The sequence below is a fragment of the Equus asinus genome, chromosome 2 (assembly GCF_041296235.1).
Source record: "Equus asinus isolate D_3611 breed Donkey chromosome 2, EquAss-T2T_v2, whole genome shotgun sequence".
NCBI lineage: Eukaryota > Metazoa > Chordata > Mammalia > Perissodactyla > Equidae > Equus > Equus asinus.
In genome coordinates this window covers 39,599,065-39,616,616 of record NC_091791.1, presented here as the reverse complement: position 1 = coordinate 39,616,616, position 17,552 = coordinate 39,599,065, and the positions used below count along the sequence as shown (strand labels likewise).

General features: G+C 39.9%; 3 protein-coding genes across 5 annotated transcripts in view; 2 read left to right on the top strand and 1 right to left on the bottom strand.

Annotated features, from left to right (window-relative positions):
• The window catches only part of LOC106844993 (interferon-induced protein with tetratricopeptide repeats 1B-like), a 16,915-nt gene extending 13,339 nt beyond the window's left edge, over nt 1-3,576 (top strand). For both annotated transcript variants that reach the window (XM_044754571.2, XM_070487522.1), the window contains one exon: nt 969-3,576. In XM_044754571.2, coding sequence (XP_044610506.2) covers nt 969-2,388 — 1,420 coding nt within the window. In that variant the 3' untranslated portion in view covers nt 2,389-3,576. The remainder of the gene's footprint in view (nt 1-968) is intronic.
• The window catches only part of LIPA (lipase A, lysosomal acid type), a 277,601-nt gene that overhangs the window by 171,439 nt on the left and 88,610 nt on the right, over nt 1-17,552 (bottom strand). The window lies entirely within an intron of this gene.
• LOC106845003 (interferon-induced protein with tetratricopeptide repeats 1-like) overlaps nt 1-17,552 on the top strand; it is a 22,597-nt gene extending 5,045 nt beyond the window's left edge. The window contains exons 1-2 of one of the 2 annotated variants that reach the window (XM_044754537.2): nt 4,691-5,817; nt 15,795-17,552. In XM_044754537.2, coding sequence (XP_044610472.1) covers nt 5,810-5,817; nt 15,795-17,235 — 1,449 coding nt within the window. In that variant the 5' untranslated portion in view covers nt 4,691-5,809 and the 3' untranslated portion in view covers nt 17,236-17,552. Of the gene's footprint in view, nt 1-4,690; nt 5,818-15,794 lie in introns of those variants that run through there. The other variant, XM_070487509.1, reaches the window with a different exon arrangement.

The following is a 17,552-nucleotide window of genomic DNA, read 5'->3' as shown; positions in this document are numbered from 1 at the left end:
TTCCTCAGCCAAAAAAGGAGGAGATTTTTTTTTTCACATTTATTTTTCTTCTCCCGTGTTCTTGTAAGGGAGACAGGATTTCAGCTCTACTTCATACAAGGGTGAAATATTGGAAAGAAAACTTAGGGTCCCGCTGACCCATTATTATTCTCTCTTCCTCATGGGTTGCTGAAAGATTACTATAATTGTTGGGATTTTGAATACCTGTCATCCGCTAGGCTGCAGGGCTACCTGACATCGGGGTCACTGAATTACAAAAATGGGACTGACTGACTTACTTCGCATAGACACATCTGACCTCATGCAATGTTCACTCATCCCCCTAGTTCTGTTCCCATGCAGTATGTCCGTCATTGTGAGATGTTTCCACCCACTTTTCAATCTCTCTGGGATTCGTTGAGCTCATACAGGTGTAGGAGGCAGGATGCTCTAGACATTCTCCATCTCAGCTTAAGCAGTCATGAAACTCATCATTTGGAAACATATTTGGCTCTTATATTTCATTCAGAACCCTTTCCTGCAGTGAAAAAACCAAAACACGTTTCTATGTTGGGAACATGGAAAGGACAAGTAAGGAATCTACCCTTCTATGAACCCTCTCTCCACATTTCTTCTGATAGCATTAGTGATGTGCTACAGTGTTGAGAAGGAGCAGCAAGAGAGAGGGATTTGCATGGTTGAGGATGTTGCTGATATTATTTTGACATTAGCAGAATTAATCTCCTTTGGGTTGCCTTTTAGAGTTCACATAACCTGCCTGTTGGCACCAAAAATGACTAGCATTTCCTCAAAGTTTTTATGTCAACCTGCTCTCTGTCTTAACAACATGACCATAAAACACTGGGAGCCTAAAAATACTGAAGGCACAGACACTGGGGGATAATATTTCACTACTCAACAGGCTTGCTTCATTCCCATTAGACTGAATGCTCCTAAAAAGTATAAATTATTGTTATCTGCTTTTCTAGTGAGGAATCAAAGGGGAATCTTATTGAAGCTAGCCTGGTTCAATTGAGATGTCACTTTACATGGGATTTGCTAATTGAAGACACTGCAATGCCTGATTTGGAAAACAGGATCTTTGATGAGATTGAGTTCCTAGACACCAAATACAACGTGGGAATACACAACCTACTGGCCTATGTGAAACACCTGAAAGGCCAGAATGAGGAAGCCCTGAAGAGCTTGAGAGAAGCTGAAGACTTAATCCAGGAAGAACATGGTGACCAATCAGGCATGAGAAGTCTGGTTACCTGGGGCAACTACGCCTGGCTGTATTACCACATGGGCAGACTGGCAGAAGCTCAGACTTACCTGGACAAGGTGGAGAACACTTGCAAGAAGTTTGCAAATCTCTCCAGCTATAGAATCGACTGTCCTCAGATGGACTGTGAGGAAGGATGGGCCTTGCTGAAATGTGGAGGAAAGAATTATAAACGGGCCAAGGCCTGCTTTGAGAAGGCTCTGGAAGTGGACCCAGAAAACCCTGAATTCAGCACTGGGTATGCAATCGCTACCTATCGCCTGGACGGCTTTACTGGAGCAACACAGATGAGTAAGGCATTTTGTCTGAACACACTAAAACAGGCCATCAGGCTAAACCCAAAAGATGCATATATCAAAGCTCTCCTTGCCCTGAAGCTTCAGGATGTAGGACAAGAAGCTGAAGGAGAAAAGTACATTGAAGAAGCGCTGACCAACACGTCCTCGCAGACCTATGTCCTTCGATATGCAGCCAAGTTTTACCGAAGAAAAGGCTCTCTGGATAAAGCTTTTCAGCTCTTACAAGAGGCCTTGAAGGCAACACCCTCCTCTGCCTTCGTGCATCACCAGATAGGGCTTTGCTACAGAGGACAAATGATTCAAATAAAGAAAGCTGCAAACTGCAAGCCTAGAGGCCAGGATAGAGAAAATGTCAACAGATTGGTTGGCTTGGCTATAGATGAATTTCAAAAGACTTTGACACTAAGGCCCACATTTGAGTTGGCTTATGTTTCCCTGGCTAACATGTATGCAGAAATAGGCCACTACAGAAAGGCTGAGGACACTTTTCAGAAAGCGTTGTACATGAAAATCATTGATGATTGTCTACTGCAAGAGATTCATTACCAGTATGGTCGTTTCCAAGAATTTCACTTGAAATCTGAAGATAAAGCAATTATCCATTATTTAAAAGGTCTAAAAGCAGAAAACATGTCCTATACCAGGAAAAAACTTCTCAATGCTTTAGAAAAATTGGCTAAAAGACGTGTTCATCAGAATGAATGCGTTGTGGAAAGTTTCAGCCTCCTTGGACTCATCCACAAATTGAAAGGCCAAGTGAGTGAAGCCCTGGTGTGCTACGAGGAGGCTCTGAGGCTGGCAGATCACTTGAACACCATGTTTTGAAATAGAGCTCACCACACATGTTTAATGTGTCATAACTAAATATAACAAAAAACTTCCCTGATTGCTGCCTTCAGAAATATATAACACCTTGATACAAAATAGTTTGATATAACACATACTCTGCTGCCTCCTGACACTCCTCTTTCTTTCCACTTCTATCCCTGTGTCTATGACAGGAGCATCCATTCTTCCATAACACATCCCTGTACTCACTGCCTAAGGCTGATTAATGCTGTTTGGAGCACCGATCATCTACCAGACCAACAAGAACACTTTTCCCTACGGCTCTGCATTTGAAATGAGCAGCTTCCATCCTCAGCATAGCTGGTCTCCTGAACAGAGGTGTCTGAAACAGGGAAAGTTTCAGCCTTCTCCTCCTAGGCCCAGCACACAGGGTCACATGCCAGTATAGCTCTGAGCACATACTCATACATCTGCAGGCATGCACCCACATGACGTCCACACATTAGTCCAAAGGCACTCCTGCCAGTCAGTTCACACACTCAAAGCAGGAATTTCCGGAGATAGTTCTATGCTGAACCAAGAGCCCGGGCTGTTCATATATACATGTATCATGCATCTCTACACACACACATTGATTCTTGGGCTCACAGAGGCACATTCCTCCATATTTGTGCACACACATATTCTGTATTTGGAGAATACCTGAAACTACTACCCACTCACAATTAAAAAAAAGAAAGGTTCCTTTTTCATGTGGCTAGGGGTGGTGACCTAGAAGATCTGAGACCAAAGCAAACAAGCAAGGCCAGAGTTAAGAGAGATGAAGACAGATCCAGCAGTTCACTACATTTCCAGCGCTGGATTCTGTTTCCCAAGGCCCTGCTGTACACAAGACTTCCTGGTCAATGAGCCAAATCTATAACCTCAGAATAAATTCAAATGTTTTTGTTTATATTTTTCAAGCTACTGGCAATCATAAAGGATCTACATTTTCCAAACAGACTGAAGGACATTTATTCACACCGAAGAGAAATTAAAATGTATTGGGGAAAGGCAAAGTAAGAGAAAAACCTGTTTAGGACATGCAAGCTGAAAATGACATAAATATCTCAATGCAGTTTTTAAGTGCTCACTGTGTAGTGTGTGATACAATCTTCTTTTTCTTCCTAAAATATTTCCTACAAAAATATTCAGTAAAGTTAACAACTTCATTAGCTAACAAAGTCTTTGAGTGTATTTTATTTGTGAAATTTTAGAAAGATGTGTATTCCATGTTGGGGTGGAAATAGAAAAACACAGAAGCAGCTTATGTAGCAATAGAAGGCCTAAGGCAGAGGAACCCGTGAATATACACTCCACCAAGAATTTTTAAAAATATTTATTTTTCATTTAAAAAAGAAAAAAAATATTGGATTTACTTCTACAGGCCATGGAATTATAAGGTTGACTTATGTGACCTTGATCCCTGAGAGCTAGAATTGACCAATGGCAGGGAGTAGAAGAGTCTGAGTGGGGCATTTAGACGACACCTGAGGAACACACAAGTAATACCCTTTCCAACTTTGTTGATACTAAACAAAGAACAGATTTATTGGATTTAACCAGAAGAAAACTAATAGAGCAGGAATACTGTCTTTTCCTTGTAAATAAGGTGTGACTCAAGTTGTAACAAAATGCATGCTGAACTGTTTTATCAATTAATTGTACTGATTGCCTCTTATGTAACAACAACAAAATAAGATAAATTGATGGATAGAGAACTTGATGAGTGAAAAGATATGTAATAAAGCAAATATAGTAAAATGTTAACTGTAGAACCTAGGTAGTGAGTATATTAGTGTTAATTGTAAAATTCTCTCAACTTTTCTCTACGTTTGACAATGCTCATAGTACAATGGTAGGATAAAAAAGACAAAAATCAATATACAAATGGTAAGTCAAAATGAGGCAAATAAACCAAAATATATATGAGATAGAGTATAAAACTACAGAGAGAAGAAGAATTCCAAGTGATTTTTCATACACAGTAATCTGACTCGACATCTTTAGAAAGATATATCTTATGGACAAAAAGACCAGCAAAAAAAAAAAAAAAAACTGTTAGACTCTGCTCAGGAATAGTTTTGAAGGTGTTTTGTTGATTTTATTACTCTGAGACTATTGTTAGTGTTTGTGGAATAGATCATTTGAATGTTGGTATCAGTAAGAAAAGAGATATTCAGTTCAGGAGGAAAGATACATAGATGTGAGATCAATTAGATTAAGTAAAAATCATGTAAACTTGAATTTATAAGATGAATTCATGATATATTTTATCTTTAAAATATACATACAGTACCAGTGTCATTTTCATGGTTTTCATAGTGAACTAAAGTCATATAAGATGTCACTACTGGGGTGAAAGGTACACAAGACTCTTCGTGCAACTTCCTATGAGTCGATAATTGTTTCAAAATAAGCCTGAAATGTAAAAAAGGGAATGACAAAAATTGATTTAGTACTTGAACATGTTGCAGTAAGACCAACTGGGTCAAGGAGGGCTGAGTGGACCCTTGAAGACCCATGAGTAGATGTGAAAATCATTGGACCATTCACAACAAAGGACTTCTGGTATCTTTGAATCTTTCTCCACAGATGTGATTGAAAGCATTTAGGAACAATCTCAAAAACCAAGAGCATGCTTTTTATATAGTGGTCAAAACACTTGGAATTCCATTCTTTTTCCATGCCACCCTGTGAATCAGGAAGAGACTGAGGACTTAACTGCCCACTACACAGGTGGGGAAACAAGGACAGAGTAATGAAGATACTGACTCTGGGCCTCAGGGAAAGGGAAATAGGTCCAGGGATTGAGCCCGAGATCACCCAGTCAGAGAATTCTGGTCATACAACAGACACCAGGGATCATCTAGGCCCTGGTTCCAGCCCAGGTGTACATCAAAATCACCTGAGGGTTTCGTTTTAATACTGAGACTTGGGGTTCACTCCCAGAGACGTATTCAGTTGGTCTGGGATGGGGTCTAGTTAGCATTATTCTTACAAGCTCCCTAGATTTTTCCACTATGCAGTAAGGGCTGAGATCTGATAATCTATTTCAAATCACTTGTTTGTCAGCTGAGGAAACAGACACTCACAGAAGTGAAGTAGCTTACATAGCTCAGAAAGCCGGTCCTAGACTCCAGGGAATGGACTGAGAGCCTAGTGCTGAAATTTCATTTTCTAAAAGATTCACTTTCTCCAGTTCTTCTTTTCTTTCCTAACTGTAAAATCACCAGATGCGCACACACAGTCAGCTACAAGCAGACTTTGTTGGCTGCTTCCTCTCTCCTTAAAGCTGTTCTGTCTTGTGTCCCTCATGGCTCTGCTTATCCCAAGGGAACAATGGGCAAGATTCTGAAAACCTAATCTGCCTGAGCCAGAGTGCCACAGAACCAGGACCACTGCCAAATTCACAGCAATGACAAGGTAAACATTTTGTCTGCTTCTCTGCATTCTATCTAGTGCAGTGGAAAATTAGAAAACCAATTGCTTTTCTCCACAAGAATTCCAAAGACACCTTGCTCCCAAAAAGGAGAGGTTTTCTAATTCACTTATTTCAGCGTTTGCTTATAGCCCGAACACTGATCAGAATACATGGATAAACCTGTCTTATTTATTCAGAAACTTTTATTCGTGAAGAACTTTCTGACTAGTTCAGGATGTCTCAGTGGAAGCTTATAGAATTCGTAAGGGCTGAGATGGGAGATGAGCTGGGCAGGAGGGATGAGAAGAAACTTTTGAGATGTGGCAGTGAGTCCGATTAAGTGTTTCTCAGAGGAAAACATTCTTGCAGCTGCTCCTCTTCTGTTTCTCATTTTATGACAAAGTACGGGCAGCTTTTTATGAAGAAAGCATTATTTAACTTGATGACTGGAAATATAATAATAATAGTCACCTCTTACTTGTACGCTCTAGGTGCCAGGTAGTTGCTAATTATTTAAACTCAAGTTCCAAGAACAACAGTTAAGGTTGAGTGGGAATTTGACTCAGAACATGGGTGTCCATGCTAGAGCAACAGAGGGCTCTCTATGCCAAACCATAGCTCCTTGCTTCTACCTCCTGCCCAAGTGATCAGGGATTAAGAGGCTTTCTTGGTATTTGGCCTACTTCCTTCATTCCTGAACCAGGGGGATTGTTTAATTCTGTCAAGCTGACACCAAAAGTAACAACCAGAATCCTGGTTACTAAATTAAGAGTACATTTTATATTTTATAGTAGATTCCTTCTATACACATATAGGAGGCTAACGGAAGATGGGGCTATCTCCCACAATTCTCCCTTTTCTGTGCAGTCATCCAGAATCCAGACACCAACCTCCAGGATAGGCAACGACCAGCTGAAGCTCTCCTTTAGGGTATGAGGCCGATCCGGTTCCAAACCCTGGCCAGTCCATGGGTTTCTGCAGTACTAGGAACCGCCCTCAATATGGTCTGAGGTCTAGTCATTGGTAATCTGTTTTCAAACAATTCATCACTCACCTGGAAACCCTGTAAGACACTGCACAAGGTCCTCACCCCTTGACTTTTGATGCTCAAGCTGTGAACAAAAGGCATCATCAGAACCTTCCAACTCATCTCAAATTCTCTATTTCTCTCAGCTCAGCCATTTGATATTCTACTCTGTGAACAAGCTTCCTGTTTTTATTATTTTCAGGCCACATGGAAAAACATGGCTGACAATGGTACCCAAATACATATGTCACAGGTCCAACACTTCCCAGATTCAGCTTTCCAGGGAAGCAAGTCTAATTGTCTCCTCTCAATAAGGGGGTTTTCCCATGATTAAATTAACTGTGCTTAGGGATAAGTTTGCTTTGCAAAAGCTGCTGGGGAATCATCACTTTACTACATATAAGGAGAGTGGGGCAATTTCCAATGAAAAGTAGGGAGAAACAGGAGCTTGTCAGACACCAGTAATAGGAGCCTAACTTGTACCCAGGACCCCAGTCTCACCACTCATTCCTCTCGACCTCTTATCATACACACCATAACTAAAGAAGGTTACATGGAGCAGGTTGAGGTAGGCCAAGACTGGGTGCCATGGGCACCTACAGGACTGGAAAATGTTCTTGTATAGGTATGATAATCATGTCTGGTGAATAAGAACACTTTAGATGACTACAGTAGAAAACATTAAAAATAAGAAAGTATTTTCATTTTGGCCTAACATGTTTGGTTTGGAGTCTCAGGATACTACCATGTATGCTGTCTCTGTTCCTACGAATAAGGAAGAGGTTACAGGCCTCTTCTTGTCAGTGACCATTCTCCAGAAGAGTATGCAAACGCACAGAATAATTAGTAAGATACAACCTCTCAGAGAACAGGAGCAAATTTGGGTTAAGACTCCAGTTTAGTGATTTGCAAAATTTTATACCATAAAAAGAACAGTCTGTTTCCAGATGAGTAAACAGAGGCACAGATCAGAGGGTATGACCTTGGCAAGTTGACACAGCCAATTTTCACAGTCTCCCTGGCTCTAGGTTCAGTGGACTCTACATAACTGGTACCTCCTAGCTCCCAGGTTTCTACAAGGCCTTGTAGAGCCTGAGAGAGGAATTAGCACATCAATAAAACTGCTTTTCACCAACCTCTTCTCCATCAGTCTGGCGGGGCCTTCATCTGATAGGGCTGATGTCCTTGGACAAAGAAGAAGGGCACTCTCTCTCCATGTATCATAGAAGAAAGGCTTTATGCAGATGCTAGAAAGAAAGCCCTTACAGAAACTGAATTAGTGGGCACCTTGATCTAAGACTTCCAACCTCTACAACTGTAAGAAGATAAATTTCTGTTGTTTAAGTTGCTCAGTCTGTAGTACTTTGTTATAGTAGCCCTAGCTGACTAATACCACTATATATGTGAGGGGTTATTTCTGGACTCTTCATTCTATTTCTTTTGTCTATATGTCTGTCTTTATACCAGTACAACACTGTTTTGATTACTGTAGCTTTGTAGTAAGTTTTGAAATCAGAAAGTGTGAGGCTTCCAACTTTGTTCTTTTTCAAGATCATTTTGGCTATTCAAGATCCCTTGAAATTCCATATGAATTTTACAATGCATTTTTCTATTTCTGCACAAAACATCATTGGGATTTTGATAGGGACTGCATTAAAGCTGTAGATTGCTTTGGGTGGTATTGACATAATAACAATATTAAGCCTTCCAGTCCATGAACACAGGATGCCTTCCCCTTTGTGTCTTCTTTAATGTCTCTCAGCAATGTTTTGTAGTTTTCGTGTACAGGTCTTCTGCCTCCTTGGTTAAGTTTATTTCTAAGTATTTCATTCCTTTTGGTCTATTATAAATGGGACTGCTTTCTTAATTCTCTTTTTAGACTGTTCATTAGTAGTGTATAGAAACAAAACTGATTTTTGCGTGCTGGTTTTGTATACTGCAATTGTGCTGAAATCATTTATTAGTTCTAACAGTTTTTGTGCGGAATCTTGAAGATTTCCTACATACAAGATCACATTGCTTGTGAATGGAGATAATTTTACTTCTTCCTTTCCAATTTAGATGTGTTTTCTTTCTTTTTCTTGACTAATTTCTCTGGCTAGGACTTCCAGTACTATGTTGAATAGAAGTGGCAAAAGGGAGTATCCTTGCTTTGCTCCTCCTCTTAGAGGAGAAGGTTTCAGTCTCTCACCATTGACTATGATGCCAGCTGTGGATTTTCAATATATGGCCTTTATTTCTTGAAGTACATTCCTTCTATCCTAGTGTGTTGAGAGTTTTTATTATTAAAGGGTATTGAATTTTGTCAAATGCTTTTCCTACATCAATTTATATGATAATGTGGGGTTTTTTTCATTCATTTTATTAATGTGGTGTATTAAATTGATTGATTTTCACTGAACCATTCTTGCATTCCAGGAATAAATCCCACTTGGTCACAGTGTATAATCCTCTTAATATGCTCTTAAGTTCAGTGTGCTAGTATTTTGCTGAGCATTTTGGATCAATATTCATAAAATAATTCATCCGTGGTTTAATTTTTTTATTTTTGCCTTTGTTTAGTTTTAGTATCATGGTCTCATAGAATTTACAAGTTTGGAAGTGAAGTGTAATTCCTCTTTAATTTTGGAAGACTTTTAGAATTGGTTTTGGGGCTGGCCCCATGGCCGAGTGGTTAAGTTTGTCTTCACTTTGGCGGCCTGGGGTTCACCGGTTCAGATCCTGGAGGCAGATCTACGCACCACTCATCAACCCATGATGTGGCACGTGTCCCCCATAGAGGAACTAGAATGACTTGCAACTAGGATATACAAGTACTCACTGGGGTTTTGGAGGGGAAAAAAGGAAGGCTGGTAATAGATGTTAGCTCAGGGCCAATCTTCCTCACCAAAAAAGCATACCTTCAAAAAAAAAACAAACAAAAGAATTAGTTTTAATTCTTTTTTATGAGGAGTAAAACTCCTGGTTTAAAATCTACGTGTGATTTTTCAGCCCTGATCATAGGTAATTATAAAGGTTTTACCTGACAGGCCTCACGAGGGAAAGCTGCCTTCCCCACACAGACCTGGTGGACAGCCAAATAAACTGCAGTCTCTAAAGACAGCTGTAGTCAAGGTACTCAGGCCTCTCTGGCTCATCATGCTCTTCACATAGTTGCATTCCTAGCCCAGGTGACTTCATTTCTTATAGGGGAAAGGAGAGGAAAACTTGAAGACACTTTTCCCCACTCTGACTCAGTATCCTGTACTTTTCCACTCCTAGCCCTTCCCTTCACACTTCCCCCACTTCAGGGTCCATAAATTGCCAGAGACTTTTGTTCACAGCTCTCTGCCATGGCTGTGCTGATCAACCTGACCTTCAACTTGTGTGCTGTTCTGTTGAGGGAAATGGAACAGGGATGTTAACATTTTCTCCAGTTTTATCCTCTTGCTTATATCATCACAGTAAGGATTAAAGGTTTAACTCTTTCATTTCTGCCTTGTTGCTTTAATTGGCTACTTCGACAGCTGGCAGCTCAGCTCTCTCCCTCTCTCCCAGCTTAGCTGTGCTCCTGAAACTTGAAATGCATGGTAGAATTGACCAGTGAAACCACCTGGTCCTGGGCTTTTCTTTGTTGGAAGGGTTTTTAAATTGTTTATAGGCATATACCTATTGTCTCCTAGATCATCATCTAATATTTTTTTGTTTTGGGGGTTTGGGTTGGGTTTTTTTTCTTTTAAGTCATCTAATTTGAGTGGAAGGTAGGGAAGTTACTCGTTGAGATTGTACTCTACCCAGTCTGCCTCTTTCCCACAGGAAGTATAGAATGACTAATGTAACTGAGATGACCAGAAGCTGTCATCCACAGGCCACATTCTTACTCAGTAAAAGGCAACTATTTCTGACTTGGCTTACTTGGACATGCACAGTGTTTTCTTCTCCTCAGTTTCCTTTCCCCAATGCCCTAGGACTGTTAGGGCAGAGCCTGCTATGCTGAGGGAAATCCACCACTCCTCAGTATTTCATCTAAAAACTGGCTGGATAAATTCACCATGATGTGTCCCAGACCAACGCATCCCCACATTCCCTGATCCAGCTCTACCATTTGAAACCTCAGTTAGGCCTGACTCTCTATTCTGGAAGTCAGTATCCTACAGAGAAGGCATAAGAGGAAGGGCTCTTTCCTTTGAGTAACAAAACCAATTGCCTTGCCTACAGAACAAATGGAGAACATGGGAAAAAAGCAATACCACCTTTCCCCCGCTCTACCTAACACACATACACACATACATATGCACACCTTCAAGCACAATCGTTATTCTCACTTCTCCTGACACCATTTTAGTGACAGCAGTGGGATAAACCATATCAATACTTGGGCAAAGGATTTCTGTATCCAGAAAGATGGAGTAGATGTATATTTCCCATTTCCTCTTACTACACACAGTTTAAAACCCTGTATGTAAAATATAAGACAAATATAACAACATGCTTCATTGTGGATAAAAGAAGCAGATCGCCTAGGAAACATGGGACTCAAGGAACAACACTGCAGTGAGTCTTGTGGGCTTTCTCTTTCCTGCATTTCCAGACGGGCTGCTGGAGAAGACAGTAACCTAGAAATACCAACAGGCATGGACAGAAATGTCCCATGAAAAGCTGCTCTCTCTAGCCAGAGGACCAAAAAAGGGACAGCCTACCAAGACAGGAAACTTATAAACAACAACCATTCTACTCCAGCCAAACACCACAGGAAAAAATAAACAAATAAACAAAAACTGTAGCCCCATTCTGACAACTGCCTGCAAGGCTGAATGCGGAGCCTAGACTTCTGCCCTAACCAGGCTACTGCTAGGCATCCCAACTCTCACCCTCCCCCTCCTCTAACCAGGGTGATACCAGAGAAGGCCAAGTGGGGTGCACAGACTTTCATGGGGGGTAACAAGGGTCCCTCTCTCTTCAGTGTCAGTGAAGACCACAAAGGGAGTCTAGATATTAACACCACTTGGTGGTAATGAGATGCCCTCCCACTCCCCACTGAAGAGGTTTCAGTGAAGTCTAGTGGAGTTCAGGATTTTTCCCACCACCCAGAGGCAATAAGGCCACACTTACCAACTCACCTCCCTTCCTGGCTTCACTAAAGGCCACATGGGGAAGAATAACAAGGCACACCTGCCCCTCCCAGCCAGGGTAGTATGAGCAGAAGCCTGGAGGGAGCCCGAACTTCTACCCTTATCCAGCAACAATGAAGAGCCCAGGCCCCCCCATAAAGTGTTAATGAAAGACAAGTGGGTAAACTAGATTCCACCTTGACCTGGCAGCGTGGAATAAGGTGTTTTTCCACTTCCCTTAGCACAACAGCATTAGAGTAGGGTTGCTAAAATAGATTTTTAAATGTGACTCAGTCTATGATATAATACCCAATTGTCCAAGGTTCAATAAAAATTGCTTGTCATACCAAGAACCAGGAAAATCTCAACATGAATGAGAAAGAATAATCATCAGACAACAACACTGAAATGAAACAGATATCAGCATTGTCTAATAAGCCTTTTGAAGTTGCCATAATAAAAATGCTTAAATGAGCAATGATGAACAAACATGAAACAAATGAAAATATAGAAAGTCTCAGCCAAGAAATAGAATATATACAGGAGAACCAAATAGGAATTTTAAAACTAAAAACCACAATAACCAAAATGAAAACTCGATCTTTGAGCTCAGCAGCAGGTTGGAGAGGACAGAGGAAGGAATTCATGAACGTGAAGATAGAATGATAAATTATACAATCTGATACTAATTTCAAGTAGCTCAGCAAAAAAAAAAAAAACCCAAAAGATCCAAGATATATTATAGTCAAAATTCTGAAAACTAAAAACTAAGGAAAAAACCCATGGAAGTATTAAGAGAGAAATAACACCTTACCTATAAGAGAAAAAAAAAAAACCACCACAATTCTAATGGCAACTAATTTCTCATTAGGAAACATGCAGTCTAGTAGAAGAGGGGAAAACATATTTCAACGGCTAAGAAAAAGAACTTTCAACCCAGAATCCTATATCCAGCAAAAATATCCTTCTGGAATAAGGCAGGAATCAAGACGTTCTCATATGTAGGAAAACTAAGAATTTGTTGCCAGCAGACCTACCCTAAGGGTAGCTAAAGCAAGTTCTCCAATAAGCAAAAAAGGAAATAAAAGGTATAAAGACCAGAAAGGAAAAGTAAAACTCTCCCTATTTACAGATGTCACAGTGAACTACCCAGAAAATCCCAAGGTATCTATAAAGTAACTCCTAGAACTAACAAGTGAGTTCATTAAGGTTGCAGAATACAAGATTGACACATAATAATTACTTGTATTTCTAGATACATAGCAATGAATATGTGGATACTGAAGTTAAAAACACAATATAACTTAAAATTGCTCAAAAAGACATACGTTAGTATAAATAACATAACACATACAGGACTTGAAGGCCTAAAACTACAAAATGCTGATGAAAGAAATCAAAGAAGATCTAAACAAACAGAAATATAGCATGTTGATGGATTAGAAGATGCAACATAGTAAAAATATCAATTCTCCCCTAGCTGATATAAAATTCCTATCATAACTCCAGCACGATTTTTTATAGATATAGGCAATATCAATTTACAATTTATATGGAAAGCCAAAGGAACTAAAACAACAATTTTGAAAAACAATAAAGTGAGAGGAATCACCCTACGCAATTTTAATACTGATTATATGCAAGGTTAGTACTGGTGGAGAGAGAAACACATAGAGCAGTGGAACAGAATAGGAACCCAGATATAATCCCACACAAGTACTGCCAACTGATTTTTGACAAAGGTGCAAGAGCAATTCAACGGAGGAAGAAGAGTCTTTTCAACAAATGGTGCTGGAGCAATTGGATATCTATAGGCAAAAACATGAGCCACAGACATAATCTTCACATATATATATAGGCAAAAACTAACTAAAAATGGACCACAGATTTAAATGTAAAATGTAAAACTATAAAACTTGTAGAAGAAATCACAGGAGAAAATCTTCAGGACCTAGGGCTTGGTGAAGAGTTTCCAGACATGATACCAAAAGCATGACCCACAAGAGGAAAAGATCAATAAATTGTACTTCATTAAAAGTAAAAACTTTTGCTATTCAAAAGACCTCACTAAAGGGTAAAAAGACAAGCTACACACTAAAAGAAAATATTTGAAAACCACATATCTCACAAAGGTCTCATATTTAGGATCTATAAAGAATTCTCAAAACACAATAATAAAAAACAAACAATCCAATTAGAAGATAGGTAAAGATATAAAGAGATGTTTCACCAAAGAGCATATATGGATGGCAAATAAGCACGTGAAAAGATGTTCAACACCACTAGCCATTAGGGAAATACAAATTACAACACAATGAGAGACCACTACATACCTACTAAAAAAAAAAATGAAAATACCAAATACTGGTAAGGATGCAGAGAACTAGATCATCCATACACTGCTGGTAGGAATGTAAAATAATACAGTCACTCTGGAAAACAGTTTGACAGTTTCTTAAAAACATAAGCACATACTTAGCAAGTGCCTAGCAACTGCACTCCTGGTATTTATCAGAGAGGAGAAAACTCTCATTCACTCAAAAGTCTACACACAACTATTCATTGCACCTTTATTTGTAATAGGCCAAACCCAGAAACAACTGAAATGTCCTACAACACATGAATAGTTAAATAAACTGTGGTACACCCATACCATGAAATATTACTCCCTAGTAAAAAGGAATGAACTACGGATACACTCAACAACTTGGATGAATGTCAAGGGCATTATGACGAGTGAAAAAAGCCAATCTCAAAAGGTCACACACTGTGCAATTCCATTTCTATGACCTTCTTGAAATGATAAGACTATAGACATGATGAACAAATTAGTGGTTACTAGAGGCTAGGGATGTTTGGTGAGGTAGGGAGGAAACAAGTGTGACATGCTTCTGATGAAGAAGTGGTTTCTGCATCTTAATTGAGGTGGTGGTTCCATGGATTTACTCATGTCATAAAATGACACAGAACTACACACATATTGTACCAAGTCAATGTCCTAGTTTTGAGAGTGTACTATAGTTGTGTAAGATATAGTCACTGGGAGAACTGGGTTAGGGTATACTGAATTTATGTAGTATCTTTGCAACTTTCTGTGAATCTAGAATTATTTCCAAGTAATAAGTAGATAAAAAATTGGTCACATATCTTTCAGGTTGTCTTAATTTGTTGCATAATCTACAGACTAAGATCCTCAGGTCAATAATGTTTCCTAAGGTTCTGTATTTCTAACTGCTCTCTGTCCTAATTACATTAATAGGAAAATAAGAAAATCTTACATATAGGACATAACATGCTCTAAGTGCTTTACATATATAGGCTTTTTTTTTCTAAGATTGGCACCTGGGCTAACATCTGTCGCCAATCTCTTTTTTCCTTCTTCTTCTTTTTCTCCCCAAAGCCCTCCAGTACATAGTTGTATATTCTAGTTGTGCTACGTGGGACGCCGCCCCAGCAGGACTTGATGAGTGGTGCCATGTCTGCACCCAGGATCCGAACAGCGAAATCCTGGGCTGCCGAAGCGGCAAGCGAACCTAACCACTTGGCCACAGGTCCAGCCCCCATATATACGCTTATTAATCCTTACCAAACCTGGTGTAGTAGTAGTAGTATTATCCCCTTTTTACAAATGAAGTCCAAAGCACAGAGAGCTTCCTTGGCTAGAAAGAACTAGAGCCAGTGTATGGAGCCAAACAAAATGTATTCAAAGTCTATGTGGATCTCAGACATATAGAGACTCTAAGGGAAATCAAAGCTGGTGTGCCTTGTTCAAGGCTGAGCTCTAAATATGAGGCGTCCTAGCTGGCTTCTTTCTATTGGCTGTTCCTCACCTAACAAAGAAAATCTGCTTTTGTTTTTACAGTAAGAATGCGGATGGAGATCAGATCAAGGACAGGCTGGAGCAGCTGAGATGTCACTTTACATGGGATTTGCTAATTGAAGACACTGCAATGCCTGATTTGGAAAACAGGATCTTCGATGAGATTGAGTTCCTAGACACCAAATACAACGTGGGAATACACAACCTACTGGCCTATGTGAAACACCTGAAAGGCCAGAATGAGGAAGCCCTGAAGAGCTTGAGAGAAGCTGAAGACTTAATCCAGGAAGAACATGGTGACCAATCAGGCATGAGAAGTCTGGTTACCTGGGGCAACTATGCCTGGCTGTATTACCACATGGGCAGACTGGCAGAAGCTCAGACTTACCTGGACAAGGTGGAGAACACTTGCAAGAAGTTTGCAAATCCCTCCAGCTATAGAATCGACTGTCCTCAGATGGACTGTGAGGAAGGATGGGCCTTGCTGAAATGTGGAGGAAAGAATTATAAACGGGCCAAGGCCTGCTTTGAAAAGGCTCTGGAAGTGGACCCAGAAAACCCTGAATTCAGCACTGGGTATGCAATCACCGCCTATCGCCTGGATGGCCTTTACGAATCAGGAAAGGATAGTGCGGAATTTTGTCTAAACATACTAAAACAGGCCATCAGGCTAAATCCAGAAGATGCATATATTAAAGCTCTCCTTGCCCTGAAGCTTCAGGATGTAGGACAAGAAGCTGAAGGAGAAAAGTACATTGAAGAAGCGCTGACCAACACGTCCTCGCAGACCTATGTCCTTCGATATGCGGCCAAGTTTTACAGAAAAAAAGGCTCTCTGGATAAAGCTCTTCAGCTCTTTAAAAAGGCCTTGAAGGCAACACCCTCCTCTGCCTTCGTGCATCACCAGATAGGGCTTTGCTACAGAGGACAAGTGATTCAAATGAAGAAAGCTGCAAACTGGCAACCTAGAGGACAGGATAGAAAAAATGTTGAGAAAATTGCAAGATTAGCCATATCTCATTTGGAATTTGCTCTGAAAGAAAAGCCTACACTTGAGATTGGCTATGTACACCTTGCAGATATGTACACAGCAGTAGGCAACCACAGAAAAGCTGAAGACACTTACCAAAAAGTGTTAGGCATGAAAGTACTTGATGAACTCGACAAAGAAAAGCTGCAAAAGATACATTTCTCCTATGGCCGATTTCAGGAATTTCAAAATAAATCTGAAGACCATGCAATTATCCATTATTTAAAAGCAGTAAAAACTGAAAAGGCATCATTTGCAAGAGAGAAAAGTATCAGTTCTTTGGAGAAACTGGCTTTAAAGAAACTTAAGAGAAATGCATTAGACATAGAAACCTTGAGCATCCTCGGGTTCATTCACAAAGTGAAAGGAGAAATGAATAAAGCCCTGGAGTATTATGAGCAGGCCCTGAGGCTGGCTGCTGACTTTGAGAACTCTTTGGAATATGTCCCCTAGACAATGAAATATGGACTACCTTACTACTTAGTCTGATTTTATGTTAACATGTACTAATCATCTTACCTGCTTGCTGCTTTCAGAACATATTATGTAATTCACTCTAATGATGTAATTTTTGAACACTTACAACCCTGGTAAAATAGTAGTTGCATTCAGAAAATAGTGAAACAGAATATATATGTCTTTGTGTGGAAGAGAGAAAGGAACAGAGAGAGAAAGTGGAATCATTTCTCTGTGAATGCTAAATAGTAGAAAAAAACAGTTTGTTGAGTAGATTTGCAGCAAATAAAACAATGAACTTACATAAAATAAAA